This window comes from Ciconia boyciana, chromosome 1 (genome assembly GCF_034638445.1).
Source record: "Ciconia boyciana chromosome 1, ASM3463844v1, whole genome shotgun sequence".
Lineage (NCBI taxonomy): Eukaryota > Metazoa > Chordata > Aves > Ciconiiformes > Ciconiidae > Ciconia > Ciconia boyciana.
In genome coordinates this window covers 76,662,504-76,680,876 of record NC_132934.1, presented here as the reverse complement: position 1 = coordinate 76,680,876, position 18,373 = coordinate 76,662,504, and the positions used below count along the sequence as shown (strand labels likewise).

At 45.3% G+C, this 18,373-nt stretch overlaps 1 protein-coding gene and 1 long non-coding RNA gene across 4 annotated transcripts in view; one reads left to right on the top strand and one right to left on the bottom strand.

The window, feature by feature from the left end:
* Window positions 1–1,079: 1,079 nt before the first annotated feature.
* Window positions 1,080–7,086, bottom strand: LOC140646328 (uncharacterized). The gene is made up of 3 exons (XR_012040405.1): window positions 6,976–7,086; window positions 6,759–6,860; window positions 1,080–1,162 (listed from the first exon to the last, which is right to left on the bottom strand). It is a non-coding gene; the product is annotated as an uncharacterized lncRNA (long non-coding RNA).
* A 10,520-nt stretch (window positions 7,087–17,606) lies between these two features.
* The window catches only part of ITPR2 (inositol 1,4,5-trisphosphate receptor type 2), a 268,127-nt gene continuing 267,360 nt past the window's right edge, over window positions 17,607–18,373 (top strand). For 2 of the 3 annotated variants that reach the window (XM_072875504.1, XM_072875494.1), the window contains exon 1: window positions 17,614–17,930. In XM_072875504.1, coding sequence (XP_072731605.1) covers window positions 17,839–17,930 — 92 coding nt within the window. In that variant the 5' untranslated portion in view covers window positions 17,614–17,838. Of the gene's footprint in view, window positions 17,931–18,373 lie in introns of all 3 variants that reach the window. The other variant, XM_072875513.1, reaches the window with a different exon arrangement.

Here is an 18,373-nt window from a genome sequence, read left to right as displayed (position 1 = left end):
TAGGACGCAGTTTCCTCCGTTTGTCTGGCAGTGAGCGGCAGGGCCGCGCAATTGTGTGTCCGCCTTCTCGCTGGCGAATGCTTCCAGCTGGATTTGGAGGACAGGAAATGATTTAGCGAAAGGCTTTCGGTGACAATTAACAGAATTCCTGCTGATAACTTTTTTTTTTTGTCCTCTCCCTCAGAATATTTTTACAGCAAGCCCTAAGTCGTTGCAAAGTGGCATTGGAGATGGGTGGTTACAAATACTTGATGAGTGTGTCATGGAGCGGCTTTTATTTCTGTTGAAAGTATAATTTAAATTTTAATCTATATCTCTTTAGTATTCTACTCAGTGATCAGAGCAACATAAAAATTTATTTTTCTTACCGGTTGGCCGTACCCTAAAAACCAGCCCAATTTGGCCTCAAGCAAAGGAGAGCTAGTGTCAAAGTAGCCTAAGGAAAGAGTAAGGTTGTCCAAGAGTCTCCCCGTAGGGAGGATTGGGAAAGCAGTTTATGCTTATGTCAGGAGTGGTCCAACTGCATTGTAAACTGCTCATTTTGCCAGGAACAGCAAAGGGCTCAAGTCCTGGGATCACAAGGTACTGTCAACTTTGGAGCATACATTTTTAAAAAAAACCCAAACAATTTCTGTAATGCATTCCTGTGTAAGGCATCTCTCTTGCAAAGAGGGAAAAGCAAATATTTATTTGCTGTCACATAGGATTACCTGTGTCAAAGAAAGGAAAATACTGGTGTTGGATGTGCTCCCTCAAAAAACTTTTAAGAGTTGTCATAGATGCAGTGTTGGAAACAAAGTATCTTGCCTTAGAGCTTGGTGGTCTTCAGACCTAAGGTTTTGTTTCTCACCGTGGGTGAAAAAACAGAATCTGAAATCCTCGCTATTAGTTCTTCTCTTAGAAAAGGAGGGGGAAAACAATTTTTTTAAAGAGTTGATACACATGGGAATTAATCAGCTGTGTTTTCGGTAGATAAATTACAGTTCAGGAAATTAAATTATAAGCGAAATGGATATTTGTCCTTGGGAATTTGACACCTGTAAACAGAAAACTTTATTTTGAGAGCTTAAGGAGCTACTGTAGGCTTTGTGCTGGTTTTATGCTTGAAGACTTCTTTTCTGCAGCCACGTTTACTGCACTGTAGCCTCCAAACTGGGATTTACTAGAAAAGAGTGAAAAATAGTGAAGTTAGCACTGTGAGACAGATCAGTTTTTTCTGCTGGATTGTTCATGTTGTCAGTGACTCTTGTAATGAAGTCTACGTGGGAAAATGGCCTTTCATTGTCCGTGCAGTTAGCAGAGTACAGGCAAACCGCTTTTATCTGCTTTGGAGTCGGTTTGAATACTGACAGCTCGGATCTTTTGATCTGCCGTAGCCTGGCTGGTGGTTTTGCCTGTGCAGGAGCAAGCCCAGGAGCAGAGAATGGAGAGGAAAAACTCCAGCAGTCACACAGGATGGAAAACAGGCAAGTGATGAGACCATGGAAACTACACTAAGAAAGTGTAGGAAAAATGGGCAGAGACTGGAAGAGTCAAACGTTGCAGTGGTGCAGCAGAGGCTATGGTCCTAGTCTGCGCTTCTGTAACTTTCATCCTGAGACAACTTGGACTTCAGCTAGAAAAAAGTGTTTTCTTTCCAGGTATAAAATGATTTAAATAATACCAGCTGCTTGTACCTGAGGAACAAAATGCCTTGTAAAATTAAGCTAGCTTTTGAACCTCAGAAATTACCTTGTAAAAATTCCCTTTGTGCTTTTACAGAAGTTCCTGTGCTCCCCTTCCCTTCCCCCATCTGAGTATAGACAGATAAAGAAGGGTTGAAGTCTTCCTCTTTCACTAACTTCGTATTTTTGGGTTTGAATGACACAGTCTGCTTAAAAGCCTAGCTATGTCTCCTTGATATGCATTAGTGTCAGCCCCGTTGCAGCACCTTCCGTGAGAAAGGATGAGCACAGCAGTTTTGTCTCACCAACGTACAGTAGAGCATAGGCATGTGAGAAACCAAGAAGAGGCCCCAACCTCTCGTGTCCAGGCATGGCTGACCAGGACTGACCAGGACTAAGTGACAGCAGCTAAGTTCAGAGGTGGGTGAGCTGATGGGACCAGCAGGCTGGAGCGGGTCAGGCACGTGCAGAGCAAGAAGCACCCCCTTGCTCCCCTTTCTCCTCACCCTTCAGCACAGCTGGAGAGCTCCTAGAGATCCCCCAAGCAATCTTTAGACGGTTATTATTAAAACAAATGGTGGAGCTGCTTCTCTCAGGCCATTGGGATGTAAATCCTGAGCACTTCCGCTAGGCCAAACTGCTGCTCGGCAGGTATCGGGGACTGTAAACGTGTGCCACCACAAACCAAAACTAGGGGCTCTGGGATCACCTGGGGATAACTGGAGGTAGAACAGGTCTGCAAATGACCGTATGCAGCACGGCTAATACAGGCACTGCTCACAGGATGAAATGACTCTGAAAACGATGCAGCAGCTCACAGCTTCGAAGAGAACCTGCTGGCGGGTGAGGGAAGGACCCCTCCTTACCCAAGCCAGAAACCTCAACCCCAGCACAGCAGAAACCGAATCCCTCGGTCCCCCATTTGCAGCACTGGCCTTCAAGAGCTGTGCTTGTTGAGGAGCCGCTCTGCAGCAGGGTAACCATGCTGTGCTTTGTTTCATCGCCCCTTTTTTAAAGGAGGCTGATGATGTTGCGTCCTCCCTCTTGGCTTGGTGCAGCTGGAAGAAGGAGATGAGCTGGCAAAGCCAGAAGCTGCTTGAAGTGCTCCAGACCTGTCTATGCACATCCTTGCTCCCAAATTCCTAGGGTTTCCAGAGCAGCTCAGCCAGAATGCTGAAAAAGCTTTCTTTTTAATCTCTCAATCTTCAGTCTGTGTGTTTTTGCCAGTGCAGGTAAAACAGAGGTGCACACTCCATGCTCTCTGCATGTACCGGTGTTTCCACCAAGGTAAACAAGAGATAGTCTAGGTAATTACAGGGAACGATCTGAGCGAAACATCTTGTCTCTACAGCTGGTTCCTGTGACACAGGAGCAGGCAGGGCAGGCAAAATTGCCCTGCCAGGATATCAGCAGCGTTCCTCCTTATTCAAACAACAAGAAATGAGATTCATCAGTCTTTGCTCCAGCTAAATTCCAGCTCAAGCATGAAGGAAAGTTCTGCCTGACTGAGGTTTGCTGGGAGTGGTGGTGGGGATTGCTGTGCTTTCAGAGATCCAGTTTTTATACACATCCTAAATTAATGAGGCAGTTCTTCCCATGGCACATCTGAGGCTTCAGGTTTGGTTCAGGAGCTGGCAGGCCACAGCCCTTGGCGTCACTTTATTTCTCACTTGTGGTGTTACAGGCAATGATGAGACACTCCAGTGTTTGCACAGGTCCAACTCTTGGAATAGGACACCACCTTCAACAAGCCCCAAAGAAGGCTCTACTGTGGAAAGCATTTCTTATGCAGTTGAAAATCTGTGTGGTTTGTTTTTTTTAGTGGTGTTTTTTTTTTTTTTTTAAGCAAGGAGACAACCCAGCTGAAAACCAACAGGATTACGTGATATTACAGGGAGCACAATTTGGCATGCAGGTTACAAAGTAGTCTGAATCCCACTGCATGAAAACGTTCAACAATACTGCAGAGCCTGACTGCTTCCTCCTGGACTTCAGCTGGGGCTGAGGGCAAATCCCAAGGAGAATTCTGTTCGCTAGTAGCAATGAGACTCTCTCTCCGTATGTATATATAGTGTGTGTGTTTCCATTTGGTTGGATTTTCTTTGGGCAAGTTAAGATGATGATAGTCGGCTTCGCTTTGCAAGCTGCATGCCAAACTTTTTGTAGCTTGCTTTATAAACTTAGCCTTTCTAAGCAAGTTAAATGGATTTAAGACCAGAATTGTTAAAACCAGTTAAAGTTTAGCCATTTTCTTCAGGAGTGACAGGAAAGCAAGAATGGTGACGCCGGCTCAGACTGGTGATTCACCTGGCTCAGTATCCTCTTCCCCAGCAATGGCCAGAGGCGGATGCCTGAGGAGAAGCAAGAACAAGGTACGTACGCAGTGATGCTTCCTCCAGCCAGTTCAGGAAATCCATGAGCTGGATAAGGTGATTCTGTTTACAGCAATTTTGGGTTGATTTCTGTGAACTTTCCCAGTCTCCCCATGAACCTATATAAACTTTTGGCAACGCACCACGTCCTGGGGGAAGGAGCTCTGCAGACGCACTGCCTGTTGGGCAAAGGACCACGTGCCTTTGCTTTGTGGGGCTCCTTTCTGTGGCTTTGCTCTGTACCTCTTAGTTGTGCTAGCAGAGAGGGGCAAACATCGGTCCCTGGAAACTCCGCATGCCAATCCTGATGTTGTAGATTATTGGAGAACGTTTGCACACTTAGTGTTGTGGGTTTTGTTGTTGTGGGTTTGGGGGTTTTTGTTTGTTTGTTTTGTTTTTAATGGAAGCTGGTTTACCGCTGTTGCCCTTCTTCTGAACCCTTCCATATTCTAATACATCATTTCTGAGCAGAGGGACAGAACTGCACCCTTACGTGAGGTCTGGGCCAACCTTAGGTTTATGCAGTGGAATACAGCCACTGTCTGGTTTGCTCCTTATTTTTCTCCTAACAGGAGAAAAGTGTCAACCCTTAACAACCCCTGCACCGCTTTGACTGTTACTGAGCATTGGGCCCATACTGTTAGAGGGTCTGGAAAGGACATTCCCCCTCTTCCAAGGGCTTAGCTGGCTGCGGTCCAGGGCAGCTGCCTGACAGGAGCAATCTGAGGAAAGGCTGGAAGAAACCTCATCTGTCTCATCACCCCAGGGCAAATACAAGTTGGAGGGAATTCCTGTTTCTAGACACCTCAGCCTGTAATTTTGGACTGGTCAGAGACAGACCAGCTTGTGGGAGCTGGGAAGGAGGAGGGAGCTTCATTTTGAGGCAGTCCTTGGAACTGGTTTTCAAGAGGTTTCTGATATATGTCTGCGTATGTAGGACTCTCATCTGTTGAGCAGGTAGCAAATAAATGCAATTGAGCATGGGGAATGCAATTATTTGGACATTGTCAACATTAGGAATATTCACCAGCGGGGAGTTAGAGATTTCTTTCTCTCCTTCTTTTTCAAATGTTTAAGGCCAGGTGTTTTTGGGTGGACTGGGCAGCAAATCTGAGGCAGAGGCTGGAAGGTGGCTCCTCAAATACAGTGCTGAAGGTGGTCAGTGGAGTGGGAGACTTATTTACCACAGAGTGCTTTTAGAGGATGTGCAGCAGTTAGAAATGAATGTTTTTGAGTGATCAGCAATAAATGCTGCAAAAAAAAGTGCCGCAAGCCAAATTGTTTTCCACTCCAAGTCATATTTGCTTCACTTTTTTCCTGTCTCTAATCCAAGGCATGACTAGTAACGCCTCTCTCTCCCAAATAACTGTCACATAAATATAATTTTTAAGCTTGTTGAAGAGCAGTCACAGCTTGCCTATCCTGCCTGCCATCGCCTTCGTGCAGGCTTGGAGTTGTTGTCTTACCCCCAGTGCTCTTGGGAGGAAAGCGCAGAGGCAAGTCCGTTGTGGACGTAGAAATGGTATCACTCTGCAGGTCCAGCGGCGAGGACCTGTGCTGCAGAGCTGGTGGGCTGGGATGCCAACACTGGTGCCAGGAGTGCAATTGTCAGCAGTGGGTTTGTTGCATCTCACTGTGAAGGCCAAGCAAGAAGGACTTAGGGGACATCACTCTGGTTCTGGCCTTGTCTGCCCCTTGGTTTCCATAGCTATGGAGTGAAAGTGGTCTCATGCACACAGACTTGGGAGGAAAAAACCCCCATAAAACACTTTCGTATCAGTAAACACAAAATAATGTGGAAAAGGCTAGAGTTAAATTTACTCCTGTTTTGGAGACTGGGGACCTTCAGGCATCACAACACCCCTCTGGGGGTGATACTAAAAAATAAATTAGTAACCTCATTTTGCAGCAATTACTAGCTTTGTGTTTGGGGAATTTTAGTTCAAGCCCTTTGCAGTGGTGTTACAAGGCATAATTATATGACTTGAGGTGCAGTTAGATAGATGCAAATCATCTGGGTATGCTATCTCTCCATTTAATCAGTGATTTGTTTGCCATTTGGGTACACAAAAGGCTTTGTTTAAAAATGAGTTGAATATACTTCCAGTAAGAGCATCAGTGGGAAATAATGAAATGTAGCTGATTTGCTACTAGTCAAGAGCATCCAAGAGCTCCCTGATGTAGTTCATTTACTCTCAGCTTTATGCAAGAGAGTGTCAGCTAATTCCACACACAATACAAACAGTCCGTGATTCCTCATGTTCTCTGTTTATGGTCTTCCCCATTAATCTTTAACTTCATTAGAAACGTATAAGCTGGCTCCTTTATTTGCTGGGTGTTCCCCTTAATTTGAATCCTACTTTTCATTTTTGGGGGTATCTCTTTGCCATTAACATTGTTGTACGTTACTGATACACTGGTATTTTTCTGGAAATAAGTGTAAGAATTTTGTAGCAAATTCATGGATTTTGGTCAGGGAACATAAGTTATCCCCTTTGCGAACCAGTAAACTGATGTGTGATGATGTAAAGAAATTTGTCAGCAGATGAGGCCGTGTATGTGCATGCACGTGGGTGTCTGGGATAGACCAGTGGGCACCACACCCAGATGAGCAGCCTGAATAAAAGCCCATTGAAAATGGTAAAAGTTCTTCTGCATCTCAGGGACTAAACAATGCGTGCACTTGACCACCAGTTTTTCATTATGCTTTCCTAGCCCTTACCTGAGGTCGTATGTGAAGGCTAAATTGCTGCCTGGTCTGTTTGCACAGTGTCCAGCACACTGGGGTCCTAATGACTGACAAGGGCTCCAAGGTACTACAGCACTGTGAAGAATAAATACCAATTATTAGTTTGGCATCTGAAGAAAAGCTGCAAGTTCCCTTCCTCTGCACAGTAACCTATGATTTCTTTTTACAGGGATGGGAGGGATGTGTGTACCTGCCAATACACTGCAAACACTGCAGTTCTCAAAGTCCCGGCTGAGCAACACCGCACCTCCCACGTGAAGGACGTCATTCTCTGTCATGTGTATTGAGAGCCTTTCAGTAGGGTTTGCCACCTTGTAATATAAACTCTCTGAACTTAAGCAGCAAAAAAAGTATCGTACTTCCATGCTAGCTGTAAAAATCAAAAGGAAAACTTGTAACACAAAATAAACCACAGCAATCCCTGCACTCCTCCTGTGGTTCTGCACCAGGTATGTAACTTGCTGGGGGAATATTTGCCATGGAGGAACATCCTGTCCCTGACCTGTCACAGCCTGCTCCCTCTGGGCTGTCTGCCTCTGATTCTGCAGGGTTTCTGAGCGTTTATTTTGATGAATAGATACTGCGTCTGGATGTGGATGATCTGTGGTAAGAACACTATTAAGCTGAATTTGTCTGTAGAGGACTACACCAGTCAGTCAAGTCTGCATTCTCTCTTTCTATGGGATGAGTTTAAAACAAAACACCCCCCCACCTGCCCCGTTGTGTCCCTGGGATTTAAAGTATGAGATCCAGCTGATTTCCTAGTGCCAGGATTTCCTGGTGGTTCGAGCACTAACTTAGGACTTGGAGACAACACCACTGTGCCTTGTCACTGTCTTTGGAGACATCACGTAATGCTCTTTTTGATAGCATTTGAGATTCAGATAGGAACCTCTCAGACTTTTCGAAGATAGATAGGCAAGTTAAGCACGGGTGTCAGTGTTCTCTGCAAGTGCTTCAACAGCTCAGCTGGTTCACAAAATAAATAAATCTTCCTAAATGCCTGCTTCTCAGTGGCTAAATTCATAAATCTCTTCTCAGATACCTCAGTTCTTCCATTCCTCACCTGTGCTGTACTCTACTTGGGTAATACTTTGCTTTCTCGCATGGAGGTTGTCAAGATACGTTCATTAATGCAGTGCTTACGTACTGTGGGAATGGGGGATAAACCAGTTTTTCAGATGAGGTAGCCAAGAGGAAACTTTTATCTATCAAAATACACTGAAAGATTCTTGCTTCTGGGGGAGGGCTTCTTTTCTCCACTGCTTCCAAAATCCTCTGTGCTCCCTGATGTTCCTGGGTGGTGTGCATGAGCCAGGGGCTGAAAAGGAGAAACAAAGGACATCAGGAAGCAGCAGCAGCAGGCAGGCTTTACCTGTCCCTGCCATGGAAGGACGGGGTGGCCTTGCAGCTGCTGAAGAGATTGAAAACAGGAGGTAACAAGCGTAATGGGTAGGAAGAGATGAGCGAGGATTAAATGAAAGCTTGGGGCACAGTTGTGCTGCAGATCAGCAGTGGCTTGGCAGCACGGACTGGGGAGAGGGGGGTTTCATCACAGTCTCTATTGGCATGCTGCAGAAATGTTGGTTTGGTTTTGGTGCTTTGTCTATCGTATTACTGTAGCAGAAATGACACCAAGGATGAACCACATCATCTGCCACTTTCACGGTCTTGGGGAGTGGTTCAGCAGCACCTTCACTCTGCTCCCTTCTGCTGCGCCCCTGGAAGCAGTTGCCTATTGCCCTTCTGCTTTATCAGACAGCTGCCACATGGCCCCAGCCAGCAGAGGTGCAGTTCAGGGCATTTCTAGAGGCTCCCATTGCCAGGGAAGTATGTTTTTCTCCTCAGTGTCAGAGAGCAAATTGTACTGTGATGAGAAAATGGACAGAAATCAACAGTTTTTTCCTTTCGGGACTTCTTTTTGCCTTTACACTCTCATTTGCTCCTTAAAATGTTACATCTCTAGTAAATCTGTGGGTGAATCTCCATCCAGCCTGTGCCCTGATATGATCCAGTCCCGCTCCATATATATCTTGTGAGCACGTTCTTAGTACTTGCAGCTATTGAATAACAAGTGTGCAACAAGCGTGACGTGGCTTCTGTTTGTATATTTACGTCCCTGCCACTGAAAAGATGGCAGTTCCCACAGGTGGAGCCACGGTTGTGAAACAGAGGTGCTAATTGTGCTGAGGTCAGACAGCAGGCTTGACTTTCATGTTTCCCATCTGTTTTCAACCAGTGATTTACTGCTATTGCAGTGCACTGAGGAGATAATGCCAAGTGTGGTGCTAAATGTATCCACACCCATTTTAAAATGTTGTCCATATTAGCTAATTCTAACAGTTTCTTTGCCTATGACATGTTAGCAATATGCATTTCTGCTGTGCCTTTTAAACAAAACCCCATTTCACTAGTAGAATAACTTATCTGCTGCTAACTTTTCCTTTTTCAGATTGACAAAATGGAAACAATGGGTAATGATTCTGCTTTTTGAATGCACTCCTTTGCGGTTGCCCACAGATTAGTTAAAATCTAATTTCCTAAACATGTCCATATTTCTAAGTTCAACTACTACTAAGATGCAAAGCATCTTGCAAGAGCCACTGAGAAACAGGAGGTTATTTCACTGATTTAGTTTTTGTATAGCATTGAAACAGGGATTTCTTTAAGTATGCACATCATGTATCTATTTAAATATTATGATGCTAGAGGATATGACATTGCATGTCTCAGCCTTCCAGGATTCAGCTGTGTTATGCTAACTTTTAAAGTATTTAAGGAAGACACCCAAACGAGGAACATATTTTACAAAAAACCCAACAAAACAAACCCAAACAAAAAAACCCCAGCTCCTCAGGGACAAGGCATGAACTTTTTAATGCAGACTTTTTGGTATCATCTGTTTCATGACTCATGACTTACACCATTAGTACAATGTCAAATATTGACATGTGGTAGGGGACAGAGGTGAATGCACGAGGCATTCCTAAGTGAAAAAGCAGTTCAGGCATTTCCATGTGGAAGGCTTTTTTTTTTTTTTTTTAATTTCCAGGTAAATTTAGCAGTTCAGGATTCAACATGCTTTTAGACAAGGTTTTTGTTTCAGTCCACCACATTTGGGATCGGTAGGAAGAGAGAAACTCCGATCTGGGGATCCAAACGTGCAGTAGTGTTTTGATGATGTCCATAATTCCATATTAATTTAAAAAAACCCCCTGTTTCTAATTAATCCACTCTTATTCAAGCTCTTATTTCCTGGGCACAACTGGGCTGAGATGATAGAAATCCATTGAGAACATCTCCCACATAGGGCACTTCCTTCTTCTAGGCATGAAATCAGTTTGAAATGGCATGAACCTCAAATTTGGGTCCATATTTGGCCTCAAAGACATTTGCTGCCTACTTGGAATCCCAGCCCCATCATTTGGTTGTGCTAATTAAATCATTCTATAGTGTTCTGGAAAGTAATCCGCATTTGGGACAGGTAAAAGTAGAAGAGACTTTGGAAGGATCCAACCCAGAGGCACCAATGCTGATCAGAGGTGAGGGCATTGCTGGGCTGAGACTGTCAAAGAGGATTTCTTGTACTTCCCTATCAAATAATTATCTAGACACAGTAATCAATAGAAAAAGATAAATCCTTCCTGATCTCTAATTTTTCCTTCCCAATGCATTTCTGAGAAACGTCAGATATTTGGTGTTGTGCTTTTAGAGAGGGGTGAGTGAGAAGAATTGTTTCTTTAACTGGGTTTTAATGCCTCCAGACCTCCCTAAATGACTTCTCTGGAAATGCAGTGCCAACTACCCAAAGCCTTTTGACTTGTGTTCACCTTCCTAACATGGTCTTTTCACTCTTTTTTACCCATCTGAAAGCTAGGATAGGCCAAAGGTGAAGATCTGTGGCCCCTGCTGTCAGGAGGAAAGACCGGGTCTCCTGAGAAAAGCTGCTTTTCCTGCCGTCTCCTTGCTCGAACCCAGCTGTATCTTCGGAAACGCGCTCGCCAGCAGGTATTCTCGCAGACCAGAAAGGGCAGCGCACTTCATCCCGAAGTTAGAAATGCTAGTGTGGCCCAGGAAGGATGGGCCTGGTGACAGCTGCTTGAGCAAAACTAACTGCAGTTTTCTTCCCTCCTGGTAATTTTTAATGTGGTCAAAAAAAAAAAAAAGGCTGGCACAGCCCTTTTTTTTTTTTTTTTTTTTTTGTCTGGGGAGTAACATAGCCAATGTGCTAGTGAAAGGAGCCATTTCCTGCAAAAAAGCAGTGTTTAATTTTGAAGAAGCTTTTCAAAAAGAAAAAAAATTGTTGATCAGAAAAAACATCAACAGCACAAGGCTTTTTAAGCAGTCCTAAAGTGGAAAGGTTTGAAACATCTTTCTTGATGCTCTGCATGATAAGGTTAAGAAAGGTAGGGAGGTATTCCTCAGGTACGCTTTTCAAGCTCCATGATTGCAATTACAGAGATTTTTCACTTTTTAAAATACATTAGCTGTATTCTTTAGGAATACTAACTATTGTCACTTTATCCAGCTTGCAAATATAATGGCATTTTTAGGCTTGTTACTAGAGCTGTTGGTTTTCTTAGACTTTACTGGGGAAATTTTTGAAAAACTTTTGTAATGTTTTTTTTTACTCCAAAATTCAGATATTGAGTTTCAGTGAGACATCGCAATCAAAATGTTCATCATTGCTTGTATAATTTCATACATAATTATTTTAAAGAACTGCTGTGTATTAGCTATGCTGTATCCACACTGTAACCACTGCCAGAGGGTCAGCTGGTATTAATGACAGGACTCAAAACACAATTGCTTCGTAATTACAGTCACCGTACCCTCCAGGTCCGCTGATTCTTCTGTTGCATAGGTCGTGGTTAGGAGTGGGCTAGGACTGAAAAGGAGGCTATATTTTTTCATTTCCTTCTATGAAGAGGATTCACTTTTTTCCCTGCATTTTCAGGTTTGAACCTTCCGAAGTCTCATGACAGCCAGCAAAAAAGAAAATCCAAACAAGGTATGTGTCTCTCTTTATTTTGTAAGGAAAGGCTTCATTTTTAGGCAGCCAAGCACAAAAGAAACCCCAGGAGACACTGCCTGATTAACAAGTCTGCAGGAGCTGGCAGTGAGTTCTGCAAGGTTGAAAGCAAACTTGGTGTAACCGTTGGCACTTGTTCCACGTAGGAATAGTAAGTTCATTTTTGTGCGCTTCCTGATGCTTGCTCTGCGGTTGCGAGCTGATAGAAGGCAACGCTTCAACTTCCTGAATCCTCTAAATAAAGCATCCTTTCTATATAGATGTTTTCAAAGAAAGGCACATTGTACTTTCTGCTTTGGTCGAGTTTTCGTATTTGGCTCTTTGAATGAACAACTTTGGTCGTTAAACAGTTGGAAACTTATTTCAAAAGGCTTGAATGTATCACAAGGAAAAATATCTTCACTGGAATGACTTGGAGCTGCTCTCAGAAGTTTATTTACATAGCTGTTGTATTGTGCCACAGTCTGAAGGGCGTCCAGGCTTCCTCTTTAATCTAAACTCCTTTTACTTAAATAATTAATTCACAAATAACTTCAGTTTTCATTATTTCTAAGGTTGTTTCTTTCAAGAGATTGTTATAGCAAACCAGCGATTATTTAAATACTTGAATTAATACATATATTAGCTCTCGTAAATTCCGATGTAGCGAACAGCAAGTCAGCCAGTCCCCGTCCATGCATGCATGCCGTAGTGTGAATGAGTTTGCCTGGATAGTGAGGATGCAAAGCTCACACCCATGCCCTAGTGAAACCCCCAAAAGGTCACTTGTGAGAGCTGTTCATTTTCAGCGCTACCTCTAACATTGAGAAAAATGTGTCTCCTTCCAGTAGAAAGTCCTTTATAAAACTAGGTCTTATGAATTTAGCTGGAATTTCCTGTTCCTACTAAGCCAGGTTGAATAAAGTGGGTAGACGAGCACTGAATGCTCCATATTCTGGTTTTCTCATTCTCAATCAAATAGTGATGCTTATTTTGCGTGATTCACTACACTCCTGTTTTATTACGTTACTAAAGCACATTTATCTCTGTCAGGCCTCTTTTTCCCCAGGGTATTCTGTGGGTTGTTTTTTTTTTTTTTAGCCAGATGCTTAATATTTTGTATGGCACTACTACCAACATATTGTTTAAACCAACATCAGTAGAGAGTTAACTCCCACAACGAGAAAAAAGGCAAAATGAGTCCCCACAGCTAGCTATCAAGAAATCATCTCGTACTCTGATGTTTGCTATAGGCAAAATAAAACAAAGCACTACCAGCAATAAATCAATTCTCCTGTGCGGGCATTGTCAAAATAAGCTGTTCTGGTGCTCTCTGATCCAACTTGTAGGCCAAGTAATGCCGTCTTTTATACATCCAAGTGTTTTGAAATGCCATTGTGCTCAAGGAAGAGCTAGGCTGTCTCAAATATTAATATCCACAAGGTAATGGGCGTCTCCAGCTTGTGTGGGAAACTTCATTAGGTGCCTTTAAAAGTCAGGCCTTCCTCAAGTAAGCTGTTAATTGTGCGTTGCTTGAGATAAGTATATTAAAAATATTCTAGCTGCAGATGGGCTTTAAAATGAGAGTTGGATTTTAAATATCAAAACGTCTGGAATGGTCTGATCTTTCTTCTTCTTTTTTTTTTTTTTTTTTCCTCTCATTAGAAAGATGAGAAACCCAAGGCTTTGGGTCCAAACTTTAATATACTTGCATGCTAAAGCTCTGGGGTGCCTGCCTGGGTTTTGGCCTGGTCCCATCTATATCTATTGTATTAAAACAGTTAAAGACATTCTTCTCTTCCCCCTTTTCCCCTGCAGCTGGAAAGCGCTATCCTCTGCTTTCATGGAAACAAACATCAATGCTGCCTGTTGTGTAAGCCTCTAAGTGGTCGGGTTTGCTTTCACTGAAGTGGCCTATATATCTGTAACTTCATACAGGAGGTAGGTTGTGTAGGTGTGGGATTAAAGTCTTTCCAATCAGACAATTTTCAAATCCATAAAAACCTCAACTTCTGTCAGGAGCCTCCCCTGTAGACAAGATGAGCAGGAAATTCAGACATCTTCCTAAGACGTGAGGGATGGAAAAGGAGCAAGAATACGATGACGTCGGCCTATTTACTTGGTGAGTTTTTTGAGTCTGAGGGCATTCTAATATTGTGTGTATTCACATCTAAAGTGGAGGCTCAATGCTGCAATGGGGTGTTTCTATTGACCCGTCTGTGGATAAGCTGCTTCTCTTCTAAACTGCCTCAGCACTGGAATGAACATCAGGATCGAGGACATGTAGATCATGGTAAAATTTCCCTGTATTAAAATACTGCCAAATACTTTTATACAGAAATCTAATTTTAGAATACCACTGCAAACATCACAAGAAATATTTTCTTCTCTGAAAAGAAGTAATAGACCAGAAATGAAAATTGAGTAAGAAAGACTTCTTCACTTCTACAATGTACGGTGTAACATGTGCAGTGGGGCAGTCTGTCAGCACTAGCTGATGATTTCTGCATCTGGGTCCTGTTTCATGGTGAAACCTGTATTCCTAGCTTTGGAGCAAAAGATTACCAGAGATAACTGATGGAAAACATATTCCAGTTATTGACTAAGCTGCCTCACCTTCACCCTGCAGCTAACTGCAAGGTTAAAAACTGTAGTAAAAAGATCCATATTTATCAACCAATTTGGTTTATTTCTGCTCCAGATAAATGAAGCAATATTCCATTACCATCTCTGACCATGCTTTATTTTTTTCTATGTGGACTTGTTATGACAAAATCTCTTTCATTTTAATTAAATTTTTCCAGATACTATCTTCATAAAACTAGCACTCAGAGAGGCACAATCATTATTTTTAATAAAAGAGGGTTAATGCTTGTTAAAAATGCTAGAGGAGCATTCATCACTACTTAAGTTTTCTGTCTGCAAGGAGAGGATCGGCAAGGGTTCCTCAGATCTGCTTTTCCAGGGTGATCTTCATACCAATTTAAGACCCGGTCTACAAAAGTGGGTAGGTGCTTGCTCATTTTCAGCATACAAATAATCTGGTAACTTCAATGAGATTGTTGGGCTGTTTCAACGAGACAGGTTTAAAATGAAGCATTTGCTTAAATACTTGAGTGCCTTCGGGATTTGACCTCTACTTTTTTCACAAAAACGCTGATTTCATACAACTTATTTCTAGCTAATAGCCATTGATGCTTGGAACTGGATTGAGATTTCCAGTTCATTTCATATATATCACTAGAGAGCTACGAGGTGGTAACAGCTTTCAGCTGCTGGTGTGCTCCAGCCTGAGCCAAGATGAACAAGCCTAGAAATGAAGGAGGATGCAGCCTGTGCCTGGATTTCCTTGCGGGGGAAAGAGGCAAAGACGACTGCAAGTGTAGGACTCCTATCAGTTTGAGCTTTGCCACAGCAAGCAAATGCTAAATATTTCCTAAAGTGACCTGAATTAACCTTCTTGTAATGCCAAAACACGTGGGCCCCTTTCCATTGCCCACACACAGGCAGAGCTGTCAAGGGCATAGCAGTCCTGCTTCCCTGCTGACAACCTACAGGCATGTCTCGGGTATGAAAGGACGCTTCAAATGGCCCCAGTAACCTATGTTTAGACAACAGAGTTGAACCTTTCTGGCTGTGAATGGTCCCAAATGGGGATTTGCTCCCAGGCACACAAAGGACAGGCAAACTTGCTGCTTGGGCAAGTTTTGAAGTCCATCCTCAGGAAAACTCCCACTGATCTAAGGCACGCCAGGATTTCATTTACTGCTGGGAAACATGAAACCTCCCTGGCTATAGTATCTTAATTGGGCCATTAAAGCCTGGTATAAAATGGCTGAGATAAAGAGAGTCAGGAGGGCAAAGGATATTGTCAATGCATTGTAAAGCCTTTGCTGCTCAGCCCCAGGTTCAAACTCTCCAGAACCACATTTTCATGAAATAAAACGCCTGAGCCCTCTGCGGGGTGGCTCCTGGCAGGGACCCTGGGTCAATGCTTTTCGCTTAGTCGGCATGTGGGCAGGGAGCCTTAGCTTCTCTCCCCCTTCAGTGTCTTGTGCTGCTCTGACTTTCAGTTTCTAATTCTGGTACGTTTTAATTTAGTCCAACTTTGGGATTTAGTAGGTGTGTTTTGGGCAGTTTGAAACACCTCATCTTCGGTTTTCCTGTGCAGGGGCTGGTTCCAGAACAAGGGCTCTGGCACCTGTTCTCGTCATATTTCTTTTCCAGAAATGTTTTAACAATTGTGGTTACTCCAGGAGACCAAACTGAAAGAATCTGGTAAAGTGTCAGATCTCGGGCCTGCGTATATACGCGTACATAAGCAGAATGCAAGTGCAGATCTTTGGTGGGGTCTTTGTATCCTGGTGGATACAAAAAAGAGACAAATCCAAAATATTCACCACAAAAGAGCAAAAGAGGAAACTCTAGAATGGCATAACAGGTTTTTTTCTGTACATCTAGATGGTAAACCTTTTTTTTTACTTTGAAGACTCAGCATTTCTGATGTCAAGAATTTTTGGTCGGAAGGAGAGAGATAAGGCTGGAAGCTGTAGATGTGGGAAATTAAATGCAACCGTGAAACCCTCAGCTTATTACTCACTCCCAGCAGTCTGCACGTTCCTGCAACCAGATTTATATTCCTATCGTTTGAGAGTTAGTATTTGATCAGGCTGTTAAACCTGGGTGAGTCATTGTTTCTTTCTTTTTTTTTTTTTTTCCTTATAATCCAAACAATCTCTTAGAAAAATACACTGGGTAACCAGTACTACTGCTGAGTTTGCCTGTAAGTAGGAGAGTTGTCTCAGGGAAGTAAAACATAGCTGAAAAATCAGAAAAAGTAGAAATACTTTGATTCTTAAAACCGTTGGTGGAAATTACATTTTTGTTTAAAGAATGCACAGTGTTTTTAAGAATCCCACACTGGCGATAGCTTTTGCTTTGAACTAAACACTTCCATGCACCAACAGACGTGTGTGGTTTCATGGGCTGGCACTTGGTCTTGGGCAGCGAACTGAGGCAGCGTGGATTTGCGCAGCCCCTTGTGAGCCCCTTTGGCCACCGAGGCGCGGGCTGCAGCTTGCGCGGCCCTGGCTAGTGCCTCTGTGGCTGCAGGGCCTTCTCGCAGTGTGCTGGGGGAGCGCTGGCAGCCCCCCACCCTGGTGAGCGCGGGAGGCTGCGGTGTCCCCTCTTTTCTCGGCAGAAAAGTCTTCCAGAGTGCTCTCTAGTTTGAGGATGTGTTTTTGTTAAATTGGTCGGAGTTTTCTCATGGAAATGTGTGCTGTGGGAATTCCCGCACGGGAATGCAGCATGGTTAGCTTCTGATTTAGAAAAATAAAGGGTTTGTGGTTCCTAAAGTTTGTAAGCCAGAAAACAGAGGGTGACACGGGCTGCTGATTAAACGAAGCGTAGCGGGACCGTGACCTCTTGGCAGGGCAGGCGGCAACGGGGAAGGGACGCCATCCCACCCACCGCTTCGCCTTTTCCGCTCTGCGCCCCCGTCCCGCTGCCTCCCTCGGGTTACAGCCCCACGGAGCCGTCCCCAGCCCCGCGCCCGAGGGCGGCGGGTTATCCCCGGACCGCAGGGACTTACTGAGGAGTTACGGAGGTCGCCGGAGCGCCTCTCCCGGCTGGCGGGTGAGCAAAGGCGGCCCGACCCGGCGCCCAAGCCACGGCCCCGCTTCGGGGGTTACGACCCCCCTGCCCGGGGGTTACGACTCCCCTGCCCGGGGGTGGCCGCGGCTGCGGCGGGGCGGGGCGGCCCCGGGAGGCGGGGGCGGGCGCCGGCGCAGGAGGCGGCGCGGCGGGCCGGGCCGTGGCGGTCCGCGGAGGGCAGCGGCGCCGCGCTCATGTCAGCCCGCGCCCGCCGCCGCGCAGCGCCGCAGGGGCCGCGCTGAGCGCCCGGCCCGCCCGCGCCCCGCCGCCGCCGGCCGCGTCTCGCCGGCCTCCCCCCGGCTCGGTTTGGTTTGGTTTTATTTCTTTTCTTTTCTTTTCTTTTCTTTTTGGAAGGGGAGGAGTGCGAAATCCAACTAAAAATGAGCCAACATGTCTGAGAAAATGTCCAGCTTTCTGTACATCGGGGACATCGTGTCCCTGTACGCGGAGGGCTCCGTCAACGGGTTCATCAGCACGCTGGGGTGAGTGAGGGGCCGGGGGGGGTGTGCGGGGGGGCCGGGCCGGGCCGGGCCGTTGCCCGCTGCGCGGTGGCGACCCGCGGGCAGCGCCGGCTGCACCACAGGAAGCGGCCGGCAGCGCGCGCTGCCGCCGCGACCTCGGCGGCGGAGAGGGGAAAGTAGGAAGTGATGAGCGGGGGAGAAGAGGCAGGAACGAGAGGAGTTCTCTCTCGCACAGGCCCGGGGCAGCGGGGCCCGCCCGGACGGCGGCGGTACCGGCGGGGCGGGCAGGCGGCGGTGCCCGATGGCGGCGGCGGCGCCCGGTGGCGGCGGCGGCTCCGCGTGGGGCTGGCCGCGCTCCTCGCTCCCCGCTCGGCTCCTGCCGGGGCTGCACCTCCGGGCCAGCCCAAACCGGAATACCCGCCGTTTGCCAGAACCCGCTCTGTAGAAGTAACCCTGTGCTGTAC